Here is an 18,582-nt window from a genome sequence, read left to right as displayed (position 1 = left end):
TAAGTTACCAATTATTTTGGTTAAGGTTACATATTTTATTAAGTCACAGCATCTTCCATAGTTTCTAGAAATACAAATCCTGGAAAAAATCTTGGAATTTGAAAATGGATTTTTTAGAGAATGAAATAATGATAATCACAATAATGGTGGTAAGTCAAGCTACAAGCAATTAAGGGAAAACAGTTTAGATGTTTTCTCCTTCTGTAAACCAAACAGTGACGGTTGCCATGAGACATTGTCTTGTAACTCCTTATTCTCTTACAATTATTTATTCAGCTAACGTTTGTTAGATTAGAGCTTAATGGCTGTGATGTATAGAATCAGTTCCACAACGCAGACAAATTAATGTGTTTTAATAGCCTCTGGTTATCTGCTGAAAAATATCAATTATGGCTCAAAGCAGTTGAAGACAAGTTTAGTTTACAATGACATAGTAGTTGGAAAAGATCTGGAAAAGTTATGGAAATGTTTTGGAATTAAAACTCCCCGAAAGACCACAGTTCAAAAGCACAGGGTTCGGTGCCTTGCTCAGGGGGACCTCAGCAGGGACATGAACTTGGGACCCTCTGGTTCACAAGCTGAAGCTCTACCCACTGAGCTACTGCCTCACTATGTTGTCACATTTGTTAAAATGCATCCAAATGCTGCTTTCCCCCCCCAGCTGTCACTCGTCTTATCGCGCACTGCTCTGTACCTGTAGTAGACAGAGACCATCCTATCATTCTGTCTTGTAAAGTTGCAAAAAAAATGAAAATGGCCCTCGGACGGGAGCCGGCTCCCATTGTTTACCTAAAAGAGCTAAAAGAGATGATATGGGAATTACAGGGAATTCTTTGAGCCGGTGCGTTGCGTTCGCTAACGACACATGGCGCCCTGCTAGCAGAAAGTCCCGTGAAAAGTTGCCGTGGACTTTGGTGAAGTGGCGCTCCACAGACACGTTCGCACCGCAAATGAGACAGGCACACACTTGCCATTCACATTCGAAATTTGTTGCCTTTTATCTGGGCTGTTTTCGGTGTCACATAACCAAACATGACAGCAGCGTCATGTGTTGGACTGACAGCTGATTGGCTCATAATTGTTTTGTGACAAAAGGAGGCGGGATGTTTGTGAATTTGATTGAATAGAAATTCAAACAGCTTTACCAAGTGACGATGTGTTGTCAAATGTACGTATTCTTTGAACCTTTCGGCGAGCGACTCAGAAATGCTTTGCGAGCGGCTGGTAGCTTGTGAGCGACGTGTTGGCGACCCCTGTGTTAAACAATGTTAGCTCAGAAATTCAAATCTACAGTGAGCCACTGCAGAGGGGCTGAAGAGCCGCACGGGCTCCGGAGCCGCGGGTTGCCGACATAGCCCCACAGTGGTATTGAATATCATAATAAGGTTGTTTCACTTTACTTTTCCAGGTTCAGTTTCAACATTTTCAGTTCAGTGAAGGACTTTCTGTACAGTAAATAATAGCGCAGAAACACAACAACCAATAACAACTGCTGATTCAGCAGCACGCACACATTAGAAAATATGATGTTTATTGAAGACACATCTTTTTGATCTTTTTTTATCATTTCAATAGAACACAGTTTGTTCAGACTTGATCCACCTTGGTGTGGGTATGAGAGCATTTCATAAACATGGTGGCATATCTCTTTAATATGAGACATCAGCCCGAGAATCAGCTTTATTCTGTTTAAAAATCATCATGTTTCTTTTTTCAATTTTCATACATTTTCACACTCACAAACTTTATGAAGTTGAACATCTCAAGTGGTTTCACCCAGATGCAGTGCTTCCTGTTTTTTCTGCATGGAGAAATGACATTGGGTCGGCTTTGTTTTGTGAGGAGACAGGACCATGAATCTTTAGTTTTAATAGTGTCTCTCTGTTCACATGCCAGCACGGTGAAATGAAGCCGTAATTACTGGGCTTAATTGATGTGGTTTTACCACCTCAGACGATACTTAAGTCCACCCCACCCCCCTCGCCGTATAGGCCCCACTGCTGCTGTTTGCACTATATTTCTGCAGCTATTGATTGCTATTATGGTAAATCCAATGGGCACAATGGAACTCTATCAGCAAAATGCAGGTTAATTATCTCAGGGTCAACCACTTTGGAATCTCCACAAAGAGCCAGCCATTCTGTCTTTACTGCCCAACATTAAATTGCAAATACAAATAATTATCTGAGCCCTTTAATTTTGCTAATAAGGGGCCAGGCTGGCAGCTATAAAGTACAGGTCGACCTTCTATTATACACAGATTGTTTAAGTTTTCAGAAACACAAAGTGAAGAGTCAAGAGGAAATTATCTGTTTTTTTACCACAATAAGATTAAAGTTCCCCAACAGCTACTATTCTTCTATCCTTATGATTTACTTAACCATTATTCATAATTTACCTCAGTGCAGCACCACTTCTTACGTCTTCCTCTCTATTTTGCCACTCATTTATTTTACTTAATATTCTTGACTTACGACTAACTTTCATAGCCTCACCCATAAGTACACATTCTTACCCTTATGCACGAGATGAAGTCTTTATTTTCAATGGTTAATTTTTCATTCTCCAGAAGAGGTTGCAGTGCAACAATGTCCGCTGTAAAACAACATTGCGAAGGTATTGCCTTCTCAAATAACTTCTGTGTGGAACCAAATGTTAAACTGAAATTCACCAAAAGCTAAAGATCTTTATGTACACACAGTTCTGTTCACATATTAACAATGCACAATAGTTTAGTACTCCACTAGAGGAGTAAATACAACCTTTATTACATTTTTTAATAAACATTTCTCGTGCCTCTATATAGTTCAAACGTTTCTGTTTCACTACTACAATAATTGTTTAGTCTCTTACAAGCAGATGTGAGCTGGGCACAAATAAAAACAGTCAGTCAATCAGTCAGATCACACACAAAGTACACCTAAACATAAGAAAAAATACCCCTCCCCATCCCCCATACCTGTCTTCTCTTTCTCTCTTTCTCTCTCTCTCTCTTTCTCTTGCACCACCCTTCCACTACATTTATTCAAAGTTGGTTACAGGCTTTTTAAGTAATCTTAATAACACCTAAACAAACAAACAAATGGGCACAAGCAGGAACCTTCTTTGCAGAGGTAATTATCCTAATAATGATAATAATCCTGTGTCATTCTGTGCATAAGATGCATTAGAAAAGAGTCTCAGTTAGAGCAGATGGAAGTGTGTGATTACATGATGTGTGTCCAGATACAAATTTTATGAATCCAAACAATGCGGGCCTGAGCCATTGTGAAACTTTTGAGTGATGTTTTGCTCAAAAGAGCTGTCAGACGTTTGACTGGCTGCAGATAAATTGGCCTTATAAGATGGTGCAGCAGCCTATTGATGGGAGGAACCAAAGTTAATGGAATTGATTGTGGATATTGTGTTTGCTTTTCTGCAGGGACTCCAGTGAATCGGATTCCTATCATGGCCAAGCAGGTGTTGGATCTCTACATGCTCTACAAGCTCGTCACTGAAAAAGGCGGCTTAGTGGAAGTCATCAATAAGAAAATATGGCGTGAGATCACCAAAGGCCTTAACCTCCCTACCTCCATAACCAGTGCAGCTTTCACTCTGCGAACACAGTGAGTACGAGCTGACACGATAACCTCAGATGAACGATAACCCCCAATGTACTAAAATGGCCTGCACAGTGCAGGAAATGCTACAAGTGTTAAAACCTCCTCATTTACCCTTATAACCCAGCAGTCAGGCTTGTGAGAGGGGACAAGAATCACAACTACACAACACATCAATATGCACAGAGGGAAATTGTTGTATTTAATGACATCATAGAAAGACTCATTAGAAAGACATGACATAGTCAAACTTTTCCATAGATTTCTATAAGTCAGCCAGCAGCTCTGGAGCAGCTGAGAGTATCAGAAGATACTGAGAAGATGAGAGAATCACGTATGTTAATGCAAGGTGTTTGTAAAACTTGTGGCACTCGGCACACTATCTGATCTGGCACATCTGTCACAATCCAGGTGCAAAGCCGTACAGCTGGGAAACATTCATGAGATAAAATCCATCCACACGTTGAAAACATCCCTCTGCTTTATCTTTCCACTCCAGAAATTAATAGACTTATATTAAATTATTTTATGCAACATGGAAAGTGACACAGTTATTTTAAACATAGATAAAGAAACTCAAACCACCTAACCTAGTCTGCCTATGAGATCCAATCACAACGCTGCAGAATCCTGATAATTGGAACTTTAATGTAAAGCGTCAAAACAATTCCTGATGTCAGATGTCATCTGAATAATGTCTCTAGATACAGAAATCACATTTTAATGTGAGGTGTAAAATCAGCCTAAGAAAGCATTCCAGATTGATAGAATGTTGGTACACATAATCAAATCAAATCAAAATGAAGTTGAAGTGGCTGCACTTGCTGCAGATAAACTGATTTCTTAGTTCAAATTTCAAAACATTTCAATATCCGCCCCGCTAGCTCAGCATGGGTTTAAACCTTGATCAATTATTTGATAGATTGATTGACTATGTTTACATTTTTTCATGCAGGTATATGAAGTACCTCTACCCATACGAATGTGAAAAGCGGGGACTCAGCTCCCCTGGTGAGCTGCAGGCAGCTATTGACAGCAATCGGCGGGAAGGCCGAAGGCAGAGCTATGGCTCCGCCATCTTCAACTACTCTCCTATCGGCACTCCCACCCTACTGTCTTCACCAAAGATGCAGATACCACACCTACCTATGTCCAAGCACACCAGCGGCCACGTCACCCCTGTGATCAAGAAAGGTAAACTAAGACAATATCAGATCAAATAGGAAAAAGAAAAGGAGATAAGATGAGATGTGGGATATGAGAAGACACAATTGGATGAGCCAAGACAAAATTATAATTGTACTTATTTACTTAGTATTTACTTAGTATGCATTTAGATGTATAAAGACAACCTTACGTAAAACAAGGTAAAATTAGACAAAATTACATAAGAAAATATGCTGTAAATGAGGACAAGAAAACACAGGACCTCCGAGACATAAGATAAGTCAAGACTATATAAGTTATCTGTGTTAATATTCTACAAATTATTTCAACACAGCTGCCTCGATTTTCTCACATTCATTCTCATGTATCTTGCGGTCAGCACCCCCAAAGTGGAAACACCTTGCAGGATTTCCTCTTCTTGTCAAAGCCAATTTCGGATATGAACCAGAGCAGGGGTCACCAACACGTCGCTCGCGAGCTACCAGTAGCTCGCCAAGCGTTTCTGAGTTGCTCGCCAAGCGTTTCTGAGTTGCTCGCCAAAAGGTTCAAAGAATACGTGCATTTGACAACACATCGTCACTAGCTGTTCATTGTTTTGTTTGTCACAAAACAATTATAAGCCAATCAGCTATCAGTCCAACAAATGAAGCTGCTGTCAAGCTGGCAAGCACATGCCGGATTTGACGATGACCGACCCGAACTCAGCCCCGACAAAAGGCAACAAATTACGAATGTGAATGGCATGTGTGTGCGTGTCTCATTTGTGGTGCGAACGCGTCTCTGACTTTCCGGTCGCTAGCAGGGCGTCATGTGTCGTTAGCGAACACACCGGCTCGAAGAATTCCCTGTAGTTCCCATATCATCGCTTTTAGCTGTTTTAGGTAAACGATGGGAGCCAGCTCCCGTCCGAGAGCTGTTTTCATTTTTTTCTGCAACTTACAAGACAGAATGATAGGATAGTCTCGGTCTACTACAGGTACAGAGCAGTGCGCGAAAAGATGAGTGACAGCTGGGAAGCTGTCATGTCGAGCAGGGTCCACAAAAAACCTTCACAGACATGAGAACTGTGCATCCAATAGTCCAGTTGGAAGAAAAAAGAAGCTCCACCCAGGCTCTCAATCCAGTGTATGTTCTGCCAAACAGGAAAACACTCTGAAGAAAACATTCCAAAACTGTATGATGGAGAACGTGCTTCACTGCAAGAACATTCCAGAACTATTTTAATTCCTCATGAAAATAGTACCACACTCTGTCATGTCACTAACATCAGAACAGACTGAATGCATGTGAAGTACAGATGATATTGGAACTAGAGGGAATTCCCTGAATTACAGGGAATGTGAAGGGAAGTTGTGACAGTGATATGTGCACAGACAGAAAATGTGAAATATGAAAGGTATAGTTTTGGTAAAATAGTAAAATAAGTAATAACATTGTTTTGTTTTTTTACGAGATTTATATGATGGGAATTTATTGGTGTGAGCTTGACACTGAAAATGTATACAGAAAAAAGTTGTCTCAGCCTATCAGCTTAGCTTCATCAAGGCTGAACAAGCCAAGATTTGTCATTTTGTTAACACTTTGGCATTAGACCAATCGGCACCACAGAAACACAAAAAGGATCAGGGTCAGCTTAGGGTTTCAAAGTGGGACCTTGTGGCTATGAGGAAACCATGACACTGGACAGAAATGAAAGGACAAACACTTTTTCACAAGCAACAGTTTTTTATTGAAAGCAATTGAATCCATGCCTAAGGTTCCACATAATCTGTTAAGAACTTAAAACTGCTAACAAACAAAACCTCCTTGAGGTTTATAGTATACACATACTGCATAATTTTCACCAGTGTGTCTCTCTCCAGAGGAGACCATTATGACCAGCTGCCTACCGAGCCGGGTGGCCATCCCCATGTCTCCTAGTGGCCATCATGCAGCAACCGTGGCTGCCCATGCAGCGGCTCAGGCAGCAGCAGCGGCCCAAGCCACAGCTGCTGTTCAGGCAGCAGCTCTGGAGCAGCTGAGAGAGAAGCTGGAAAGTGGCGAACCACCGGAGAAGAGGATGATGATGTTGGCAGAGGAGCAGCAGAGGCTCATGCAGCACGCTCTGCAGCAGAATCTTCTTGCTATGGCCACACAGCTGCCACTCAATATCAAACTCCATAACAGAGGTAAGACATAACAAGATGGGTTCAGTCAGCGTGGAGATTCAATCCACTGAAAATGTGGCCAATCAATATATTGAATATTTCCAGAAATATTTTCAAAATGGATTATTTTCTTCCCACACCAATCCCTAATCATGTATGAAGTGTACTACTAACTAAATAGCAATAATCCAAAAATTAACTTTACAAAACATGTTACGTTATGTTTAGGGCTGCATCTAACGATCATTTTTTGAACAATTACTCTACAGATTATTTTTTCGATTAGTCAATTAATCTATAGGTTATATTTGTTACACAATATAACAATTATTTCCCGCAAAATAAATATAATAATATGATAAATAACGTCTCAGTAATATTTCTATATTTTCTCCAATCATCTTCTCTTGAAAACAAACAAATGTGACAAGGATTTGCAATGCATTATTCCACAACTAGACACCTTTTGACTGATAATCTCCGTTTTATAATCCAGCATATTGCTTATTTAATTCAAGTAAAAGCGATCGAGCGCAGTCTGCATTCAACAACAAAAATACATGAGACGCAGGTGAGTATGCGATGCCATGAGTCGGTCTGAGGGACGGAGGGGGGAGGGGACGCAGTCAGTTTGCACTTCCGCACATCAGCTGGCAAAGACCCGCTTGAGGCTCGCGAGCCATACATCAGCCGGAAAAGAGCCGCACGGCGGCCGGCAAAGCCTTGACAACGCGCTCCGCGATGCTTCGACTTTAGACCGTGGGCGACTTCTTTTCGCCTCAGCTTGTTCTCCGGTTGCGTGCACGCTTCCACCTGGCGCAGCCATCTTACGTATTTAAATAATCGAAGCGTCACCCCACCCCTAGTTATGTTACATGTTTTTCAGAATTTTGTTTCATTGCATCATGAATATCACATTAAAATCACAGGACACAGATATAAGTAGGTGGAGAAAGTCCTGAAGTATATGAGATGTTCAGTTGAGGAAATGTTGTCACGATTAAATAAATAATAATAAATAAATACATAATGTTTTAATATTACAACTTTATTCTCAAAGTATAACAACTTTATTATCATAAGATTTTGACTTGTCCTCAAAACCTTATTCTCCAAATGCCTCTTTTTTTGCCCTGAAATTACAACTCTGTGTTGGTGGTGCTGCTTTTAAGGCCCATAACACATGGCCACTGAGGCTCTGTTTTCCTGAAAAGTTTAAGGTTTTGGTTTCACCAGAAAAGACGGTAAACGGTAAAGTATATTGTGGCTCCTGATTTTGTTTTCCAACGGATGGCAAACAAAAATCACACTGTACACTCATTTTTAGTTTGTTATTCACCTGTCAGACTTAAATTACAGTCTGTCTTGCCTCAGTGGACACTGTGTCAAAATGCTTGAGCCGCTAATGTGCACATACTTCATCATATCACATACTGTATGTAATTTGACACTCAGGACCACATATGTGATGAAGAAATAGTTTTTGTTGACCACAGGGAGAATGTGGAGTGTCATGAGTAAAAATGTGTGTGTGTAGGGCTGCAGCTACAGTGAGAGTGGCATTATGACAAGCCATAAGTCACATATGACTTAATGATAGAGGCTAAAGGAGGAAGAAAGAGCTGCTCAAGTGTGATATCATTTCTGTCAGCATTGTGGCCTCTCTCATATTAGTCATAATAGTGGGCTTAGATGGAAAAATGAGTGAGAATCTTTCTTAGGTTAATTCCCACATTGGTCGTCTGGCTGGGGCCCTCACATATAAACACTTATAAAGACCGTCATTTAAAGATTACGCCCAAACACTATCATCTGTCTGCAGCCACCTGCACTTAGACACATTAATTTGTGTTTTTGATATTGCAGCTCCTCAGTGAGATCATGACTCCTCTTATTTTATCATAGGTGTTTCCAAGAAAAGATATGAGGAGAAACATGTTATTCATTTCCAAAAATCGTGGTTTTAATGTGCATTCGAGGTGACACCAATCAAACGTTAGTAACGTAGTAAGTAACTAAACACTGCCATCTGATTTTGTACTGTAAAAGTTACAGTTTCCTATTATGGGAGGTTTTGAGTAAAGTTCTTTTTAGTACATTACATTCATCCGATGGTTGATGTTATTAAAGATTTTAAATTAATATCTACAAGAAAATTATTACTTATAATTATACTTGTGTGTGTAATTCATTGTTCCACCAGACAGATTTTAATGCAAATACCTAAGTTTACTTAAACCTTCTATGGTTTCTATGACTGACACCTAAACACGTCTGGAATTAATTTGGATTATGCTGGAATATGGTTCTAACTGATGTTTATTTTTTTTGTATTTTATATTAATTTCTTAATATTTTATATTATTTATCGAACTATTTCAATTGTATTTTGTATTGCCACACTGTCACATTTGGAAATCTTTGTTCTGTAAATTCATACTCAGCTATTGCCGACTTTTCAGGTCTTTTGAGCCTGTTTGTCAGGTTTTATACAACCTTTCTTCGTGAAGTTTGAGTTCTACCTATTTCACAACCCAATGACCAAGAGCAAAGTGGGGCCCCTAGTGGGGCATTGTGGTAATGCTGGCTGCAGAGCACTCCCTCCTCTTTATCTCGTCCCCTTTCCTGGCCATTATTGCTGGAAATCTACAAATAGTTTCATCTACGGGACAAAGACTTTCGGAAGCTATATTACATTTTTAAATAACAATTTCTGCATGAGCTGTGCTATGAGGGTTGAGCAAAAACTCAAAACAGGGTTTTACTGATATTTTCTCTGAGTTTCTGCTATTTTTACTATATTTCCTTTATATATACGTATTTCCTGTTCAAAACTTTCTGAGTGTTCAAAGTGTTTGCCTGTATATTGTGATTGGATTCATCCATAACTGACATGACTGACTGCCTACAAATGGCTGAAACATCTTTTGACAGTTCTTTCTCCCCAGAAATCTTTAATAAAGCGCTCCTTATCCTGTCACTCCGTGAATTATCACCAATACTCCACCGGGGTGCTCCTCTTGCTTCTTCTGTTCCCTTTCTAAATGCTCATATTGAGTTTTTCTCTCTCTCCTCTCTGCCTCCTCTCTTGACAGATGATAGACAAGAGACCGCATTGAACCTGTCTACCAACGGCATTAGCAGCATCAACATGTCAATAGAAATAAATGGAGTTGTCTACACAGGTAAATAGAGGGGCCGTTTGCTGATGTAATTGCAGGCAGGAAATTCAATAAGTTATAGCAGCACCCTGGTGCTTAGTCCTCCACGCAATTTGATGTCTTTGCTATAAAATCCATCGTAATGAAGTGGCAGTCCAATAGAGTTAAAAAAGTTAAATATCTCAAAATTGGGCCTGTGGATTTGAGGTCGATGAGGCTTATTGTCTTATGTGCTTGCTTGGTGTGTGTGTGTATGTCTGTGTATGAAGGTAGTTTGTGTCCTTAGTAATTACTGCCCGTGTGTGTTAACACGGGCAGGTGATGTGAGGGTATAAGCCTGCTGGCCGTCACATCATATCTGAGCTTTGTGTCTGAGCTGCTGGTGGCTCAACTTGATCCAGATCATCCAGATTCCAGCTGACAGATACTTTCATCAGCAGACATACATCCTAAGTTACTTTACTGTTGTGTACAGTATCATAAAGCACAGTGCCAGATTTAACACGTCGGTGAAAGCAAATTACCTCCACAACAATGTTTCATTAATAATGAACACCTTTTACCAGACTCTTTTAGCTTTCAAAGAGGGGATACTGTGATATTTACTCATTTGCATAACAGGATGTCACATAAAATCCCCAAAAATGTAATCACCACATATATTAGATGTACATTTCCAATTATGGATGCTAATATGGATACTGTGTCTTACACAACACTATCCAGATCATGCATTCAGATATTGAGCTCTCATTGTATTGCAAATGGGGCCTTTTTCTTTGTTTCTTAGTTGCAGCCCTCTTAAAATTTGCGACAGTATTTGTATGTTCATTTTATTTGTGAAAATAAAACAATGAAAAACATGAATTGCCAGAACCCACACACACACCCAACCCTAGCATTTGGGGGCCCCGAATCAGATTTTGACATTGGGAAATTAGACCCCTCCCCCCACCCAACCACCCCATAAGATCATATAAAATCTTTTGGGTCCCGATTTACGTCTTCAATGGCAGGTTGTGATTGTGGTGTTTTCATCATTTGTAGTAAATTAGTTTGGTCTTAAGGGCTGACAGAAATCTGAACCTGATCTTTGCTTCCAGGCGTCCTCTTTGCTCGACAGTCCGCAATAGCTGGGATGACGGGACATTGTGGAAACCGTAGCAACTTCCAGACTCAGGGAAAGACCAGTCCAGGTTTGTCCACACAGTTCCATGCGTCCTGCTCCTCCTCATCCTCCTCCTCGTCCTCCTCACTTCAGGGACACAGAAACTCCTCCCCCTGAATTTCCCATGCCTCCTCAAGCGAGTGGTCAGAACGTCGCAATGGAAACTCTTTTTGTTTGAAGGTGGTTTCCTCTCTATCCATCCTATCAGATTCCTTGTGGCTCAGATAAAAGTAGTTAGAAACAAAACAACCATTAATTTACAAATCACATACTCCAACCGCCCCAGCCTCCACCCGAGCTCTTAGAGGTGTGTTTATAGGGCATTTGACTTTTGTGTGTGTGGCTGTACATGACCTCAGCTGTACATCACATCCTCAAAGACGTTCTCTTCAGTGTGGAACAGCTCAACAATGCGGTTGCCCATAGCATGGGCACTTTCACAAGCCAAATGAAGACAGGCTTCAGCTTCATTCCAATCAAATGAAGAGGACGCTTAACAGCAAACTAAGCCTGAAATCACAGCAGATGTTATGACAAAGCTTGCACACTCTCTGCTGATAGCTACTACCAAAGAGGAAGACAGATTTGGGCTCAGCATTCATATTGAACTTTGACATCAAACCTGAGGAATATCAGAAGAAAAGACAAAGCACATCCTAAGAGGAAATGGATTCTTTACAAAGGCTGTTGCAAGATAAACTTAACTCTAATAGAAAATCTCTAGTCAACCATATCTGGCTTATCAGGCCTCCACAAGGCAGTTCATTTCACATTCGACGCCTTTTGTGCATGCCACGATCCCTTTGACTGCATAATAAGTAATGTTTTGAGTCTAATATCATGAATTTTTGTTATTTTAAAATGTCAGTTAGTGCGCCACAATGCCTCATATTCGCGTTAGGGCTAAACAGTTCCTGAGCCTTTTTTTGCCGTTCCGCGCTATTGCAATTCCTGTTTCTTTTTTTATGTCAGGCTTACTAAAACTAGAATGAAAGAGAACCTATGAATGACTACAGTAATGCAGTGCTGCACAATTAATCACATTCAAATTGAAAAAGCTGTTTGGCCACATGCAATTACCAAGTCATAGGAAACTGAGATTTATTTGAATTTGTAATAGTGTGAGGAGCTCCAAATCCTGCTAGTGTGAGCCTGCCCACATCTCACTCACATCATCTTTTCCCCCATGAGGGGTCGATGTGTCATGCAGTGTAAAAAGAAAAACCTGCATGCGTGACTCAAAAGTACCTTAGACATAGACTTAGTTATTTGATTCTTTCAATAACTACTGTAGTGTCATCACAGCTCTGCTGAAGTGGTAAAAGCAAACATATACACATTTTCATGAATATGCCCATGCATGCTGAACTGTGTCACAACAAGTGACGTCCTTAATGCAGGTGACTTTTTTTAATCATAAAAATCTAAATATTTTGTTGACATATGTTAGCATTTTTGCTGTTACAAGGGGCCCCAGACATCAACATATAAGTTCAAATTGAAATAGCTATCTCAGAAAATGTCATTAGGTCTCACAAATCTCACAGACATATGCTACAGTTTTTGCCACCATTTGCTCCCCAGTCATCATATGAAAGATTGTGCAGTTGATCTTGAGTGAGTTCATGAACCGTTGGGGCACAGCAAAGAAAAGAGGCTCTTCATAGTTTCACTTTGTTAGCTACAGTTACTACAAATCAATGTGTTCCATTTGACATATAATACATTTTTACAATGGTGATAGTGCACAATTTTGGCAGTAAGTACATTTTAGAATAGCCCTTGAAGGACTGATGCTGAAACAAGCCACCTGTTATACCACTTATACCTGTTATACTGAGCTAATGTACCAATCAGGGTCACAAAGACAATATATCACTTACAATATATTGAATTGAGTACTAATACTAGACCAACTGCAAGAACGCGTAAAAACTATATTATTTTGCAATGTTACCTCAAATACAACCAGAAACAAATCATTGTTTATAGGAACCAATGACCAAGAAGTTTCAACCGTGAAGTGTCATTTTTCAAACATTGGGATAACCCTGTGTCTATGTTAGTCCTTTAAGGGTTAAAGGGAATTGTACAAGAAAGAGATCAAGCACTTAGAGCACACTTAGAGCACTTAGTGCCCCCAATGTCTCATTGCTTGTGCATCACAAAAAATCTGAAATTCCCAATGTTGTTACAGCTTGTTTTGTCCATTCATTTGCATGAAACTCATAAGTATATATCCAAAAGCACATGAAGACACAATATGGTGTTAGCATCACCTGAAAGCAAGATGGATGTTTCAGTTTCTGCTATGACAGGATATTGAAATGAGAAAATAATTTTTACAACATAAGGAGAAAATATTTGGCATCGACTTGGCATGTCGTCGTCACAGATTCACACTGGTTTCTCTTTAACAAAAAGTGATATTGAATTATATGAACTGATTATTTTTAGAATAACACAATATACAGAGTGGCAGTAATAAGGAGCCTTCCTCATTGATTAGGGTAAATACTGCAATCTGCTGTACATTATTGCTCCATTCCTGTGGTTTCGTTCAAATACTTACAAAATCGTTACTGACAGGCTGAATGTGGTGGAGCTGCAACACAGCAGATTACATCGTCGCTTTAAGAAATCTCCTGCAACATCCTGATGGAAAACCTGAACTGTGACCAAAGAGAATAACAACCACATCTGTACAGATATTTAGACAGAGGCATATACCTGCTGGGGACAAAAAATAAACTACTAAAGTCCTGATAGGGTTTTGATTTGGTAGAGAAATATCATCTGACGGTCACTTGTCATTAGCATGTGAAGAGAAATAAAGGACAGGAATACTTGGAAACCCAGTCCCAACAGAAAAATAAAAATATGAAAACAAGAGGATGAACCTAAAAAGGATTGTTCCTAAAACAGTGGCAGATATAACATGTTGTTAAGGCCAAAGAGCATCATGTCCCCTCATCCATGTACGTTTGTTTCTAGACATATGGTATTGCCTTATTTTCTGGTTAAGTAAACCTTTTCATAAAACACCATCACACAAAAAACAGACCTGTTCCAGTTTGATGGCTAATTTCATCAGTATGAAATCTTAATTACATTTTATTTTTGGGATGTTTTAAATTTAATTTTACCTGCACATCTTATCGTGTTATCATGTTTATTTAGATGGAAAGTTTGGATGTGATGTTTGACCTGTTTGCAAGAAATGCCAACTGCACCAAATGTTCAGGATTACATTAAAAGGGATTTTATAGAAGTACCATTAAGATTATAGATTATAAACACACAATTTACCTTCTGGAGACAATTCTTCAATTCCTCATGCTGCTGTAGACCAAAGACACTGCTGACTGGCTGTTACCGGGGACGTCTTTTACATCAGTCTGCCAGTAAATGTAACAGCAGCTTTTTGAATGAGCTTTAAGCTCATGTCAAATGTCATAGGAAAATACCTTCTGACGCAAGACTGAACATGTTGGTATCTAGTTAAACATATAATTTCATGTAGTAGCTTTTGAAGGCTTTTCAATGTGTTCAATCAGTTGAATAAGAACCCAATTGTGTGGACCACAGGTATACTAAAGCCCACTCAGTAAAGTTGCCAGCATATCACTTAGTTATTCTAGAGTTATTGTCGAGTTGATTTATTGTGGCGCTGTGTAGTTTTTACAAATTACCCTGTCTCATAAGAAGTCTAAGAAATCTCATAAGTAATCTAAGTTTTAAGTTGTGTATGTATTTATTTTTTAAGGCATTTCTGGCGGAAATGAGTCATCAATCACAGTTCCATATTGTCAGAATTTGAATTGCTGTTGTAATGCACTTGTGTGTGATGTCGGGAAAGGCCCTCCCACTTTTTATTTGTCCTTCTCCTTCTTTCTTTGCTTTCATAAAGATATAAAATATTTTCTTTATTTTGAAGGGAAATGGGCATAGTATGAAGATATATGGGTTTTTAATATATCCGGTTAAAACATTTAATTTCAGATCTTATTTATTACATTTTATATTTGTTTGTGGGCAGCGAACACTGAAATCAGCTCCATCATTTTGTTTGCAAACCCTTTTTAAGAGTCTTCTTGAATGCAAATACCTCATCGTCTACCTGTATATAGTCATAGTAAAGTATGAATACAAGATATACCTCATAAATTTAATTTGCTATTTTTATTGTACAGCCATTTGAGAAATCAATGTTTTGTTTCAACAGATCACTGGATTTTTTTCCACATTTTGTATGATTATTCCAAAGAAGGGAATATTTTATTGATACACATCTACCTCATTTGTTATAGACTGTGCCAACAAACACATTCACAATCCTCAATTGCCAGTATCCATGTATTTGTGTGTGAATATTCATGAAATGTTTGTCACAAAAGTTGGATTATATGAGAAAATTAAGCAACTTTTTCACAGCTCTTTTTACATTTGGTGTTGTGTTGTGCCTGTGCAACAAAATGGCATTTTATGGGAAACACCGTGGACGCTTATTCAAAATATTTAAATCTGCATGAAACATCCAACTTACAGAGACAAAGACAACACTTTCCAACTGCCATTCTTAATTTACATGCAAGTGAACACTTTGCTCCTAATGATATTATATATGTTACCCTAAATATATTTTGTATATTTATACATAAGTATGGAATGTGCATTACCTAGATGGGCGCCATCTTTGTTTACATTGTTAGTTTGTTTTTCATTGCCGAGCAGGAACTATTGATGTTTAAGGCCCCCCATCCCCTGGTGGATGGAGTATTTAGTCCTCCTGACATAAAGCATGTAAGCGTAAATGTGTGAACAGAGTTAACATCAACTGCAAACCTCTGCTTAGCCCCACTGCTGGTGAGGTTTCTTTTATAGCAAACTCTTTATTATAATGGTTGTTCTGTCCAATACGTTATGTCATAATGACCTTTTTGGCTTCCAGGGGGTACTAACAGAGCTAAAGCTAAAGTCCAGTTGCTACGCGCTGTCTTCCTCGGTGCAGGATCTTTCATGCAGATCATTCTCAGTACTTCTTCTATTGTTTAGCTCTATGCTTAAGCTAGCTGAGTTTCATGTATACAGTGCAGTACTCCAGCTGATTGCTGATGATATATTGTGGGACTTGATGTATAGATTGCAACATTGAAAGCATAAATACACACAATCTTCCGGCAGAGGACAATACTCAGCCACTGGAATAGCTGACTGTTGTGCTCTGTGATCCCGCTGTTTACTTGAAATGTGTTTTTCACCAATCACACCATCCCTACATACAATGAAGCTCCAAAATCACAAACACGTCCTTATCCAGATAATGTTTCTAGATATCTGGATAATGATATCTGATGTCAGCACTTGCATTAAGACCTGGTATTAAACAGGTTATCTGGATTAAGATGCATTGGGATGGGACCTCAGTTGGACCACACCCTGTGGTCTGGCTGATTGGATCACATCTGACATTAACATGGGTTCAGGTTTTAGATAAGAGGGAATTCAAATTTTAGCACTGATTTTACACTCACAGACAGTTTTTGGATATCGTTGAAAAAAGTTCACAACAGGGGATAATCGCCTCGTCTGTGACATCTGCTACAGCCATTGAGAGCACAAGACTTGAGCGAGGGGAAACAAGGAGGCTCCAATAAAACATGGGCAAGCATGGCTGCTGCCTTGTGTGTGGGTGGTCTTGAGTCATTTCCCATGTCACCACTTGTGTTTTCATAACTAAATGTAGATTGGAGAGCAGATACCCCCTTTGTTGATTAGTCGCATCATTTACAAACTACAAAGACTTCAAGATTCCAGATTGTGGTCCAGCAAGTCATGTGTTGTGAACATTACAGAAATTGGAAGACTTTGAAGTTACTTTTTGAACTGATCCTCATATGGACCAAACTGCACTTAATATTGATAAAATTAATAATCAACAGTATCGATCAAATGCAGAGGACGAACCTGACAAACTTTGACTCAGTTTGTCTGAGTCTGCGACACTGCTACTGAATGTGATCATCAGAAACGTTTTTTGTAGAAACTATCCCAAAGAATATTTCGTACCTCTATAATCCTGATGGTATTAGTTTGGTGTCTCTCAGTAAACGCTTCATCCCGCCACCTCCGCACATACACACTCATGAATGAGACAAAACACATACACACAAGACTGCAAATCACTGCATTCTTCTTACCAAAGAATTTTTATAGTTGTGGCTATGTTGATTTTAAGATTGGATCATAATCAATAATCAGAGCAAACAAACAAACAAAAATGTATTGACTTATGTAATCAAACATGTTGTTTACTTTGTATTTTAGCTATGCTATGCTGGTAGTTTTAGACACTAATGGCTTTACTAGCTGTGTATGAAGCTTTAAGTGTTACTTTGACTTCTCCTTTGTTCTATTTGGACAAATCCAGTGCATTATGGGAATGCTGGATTGTGGTGCTCAGGGGTTAAAAATGTACAAAAAAAGAGGTGAAAGAGATTTTCCTGTTTTCCCATTTGACTTGTAGCGTAATTAGAAATAAAATCATGCTTTTGACTTCAGTATAATGCTTATTGTCTCCTTTGTTGTCATTGCACTCCATTCACTGTGAATCGTCTCACACACACCCAGATGCCGTATGAGCTGCAGCTGTCTGATACACACACTGGTGAACTTATGTGTGTGCATTGACAAATGCAGCTTCCCTGGATATAATCTATTTATATGTAAAACAATTATAAATGTATCTTCACCAATTGGTCTATTGAAAGCCCTGACAACATACATTTGTAAAAATGATCTCAAACCTACTGTGTATCATGTTAGATTGTACTCCAGGGTTTAGTATAAATTAATAGAAAGAAAAGAAGTGAGTGAAGAGTGATAAAAGATGTTTAAAGATAAAACGCAAATACAATGGTGCAAGAAAACAATACTGATCGGGGGGGGAGGGGATTCATTCATTTAAGTAATTTTTCGCATGCAGGTGGAAATTAAGAAGATGATTTCTCTGTTCTTCATCAGCATCTTCATGTGCTTTTCTAAGGGCAAAATATTGATTGAAGTGCAAAGGTGGAGAAGCGATCTGAAAAAGTGTATAAGCCGGTGTTTCTGGACAGGATTCATCGGTGTACACATACCTACAGGTTTGAGGATCGTAAAGTATACCTCCTGGATAAAAAGGATTGATGGTTTGAGAGAGGAGTCAAAGAGGCCATTCATGTCATATTGGAGACGCCTGCTCTCAACAGGAGATGGATTGAACCACCATTTGTGTGATGTTAACACCACTGCTCTTACAGCGTTTTACCAGACATGATTCTCAGACGTGTCTGCAGTTT

The 18,582-nt window shown here is 39.1% G+C and overlaps 1 protein-coding gene across 1 annotated transcript in view; it reads left to right on the top strand.

Annotated features, from left to right (window-relative positions):
- arid3c (AT rich interactive domain 3C (BRIGHT-like)) overlaps nt 1–11,806 on the top strand; it is a 57,679-nt gene extending 45,873 nt beyond the window's left edge. The window contains exons 3-7 of the mRNA XM_076165219.1: nt 3,422–3,605; nt 4,555–4,793; nt 6,629–6,934; nt 10,009–10,098; nt 11,178–11,806. Of these exons, the coding sequence (XP_076021334.1) occupies nt 3,422–3,605; nt 4,555–4,793; nt 6,629–6,934; nt 10,009–10,098; nt 11,178–11,359 (1,001 nt within the window). The 3' untranslated portion in view covers nt 11,360–11,806. The remainder of the gene's footprint in view (nt 1–3,421; nt 3,606–4,554; nt 4,794–6,628; nt 6,935–10,008; nt 10,099–11,177) is intronic.
- Nucleotides 11,807–18,582: the final 6,776 nt, after the last annotated feature.

The sequence above is a fragment of the Genypterus blacodes genome, unplaced genomic scaffold (genome assembly GCF_046128005.1).
Source record: "Genypterus blacodes isolate CSIRO-AG114 ecotype Tasmania unplaced genomic scaffold, CSIRO-AGI_Gbla_v1 ptg000141l_1, whole genome shotgun sequence".
NCBI lineage: Eukaryota > Metazoa > Chordata > Actinopteri > Ophidiiformes > Ophidiidae > Genypterus > Genypterus blacodes.
Note: the sequence above shows the minus strand (reverse complement) of the source record. Positions and strands in the feature narration are given on the sequence as shown.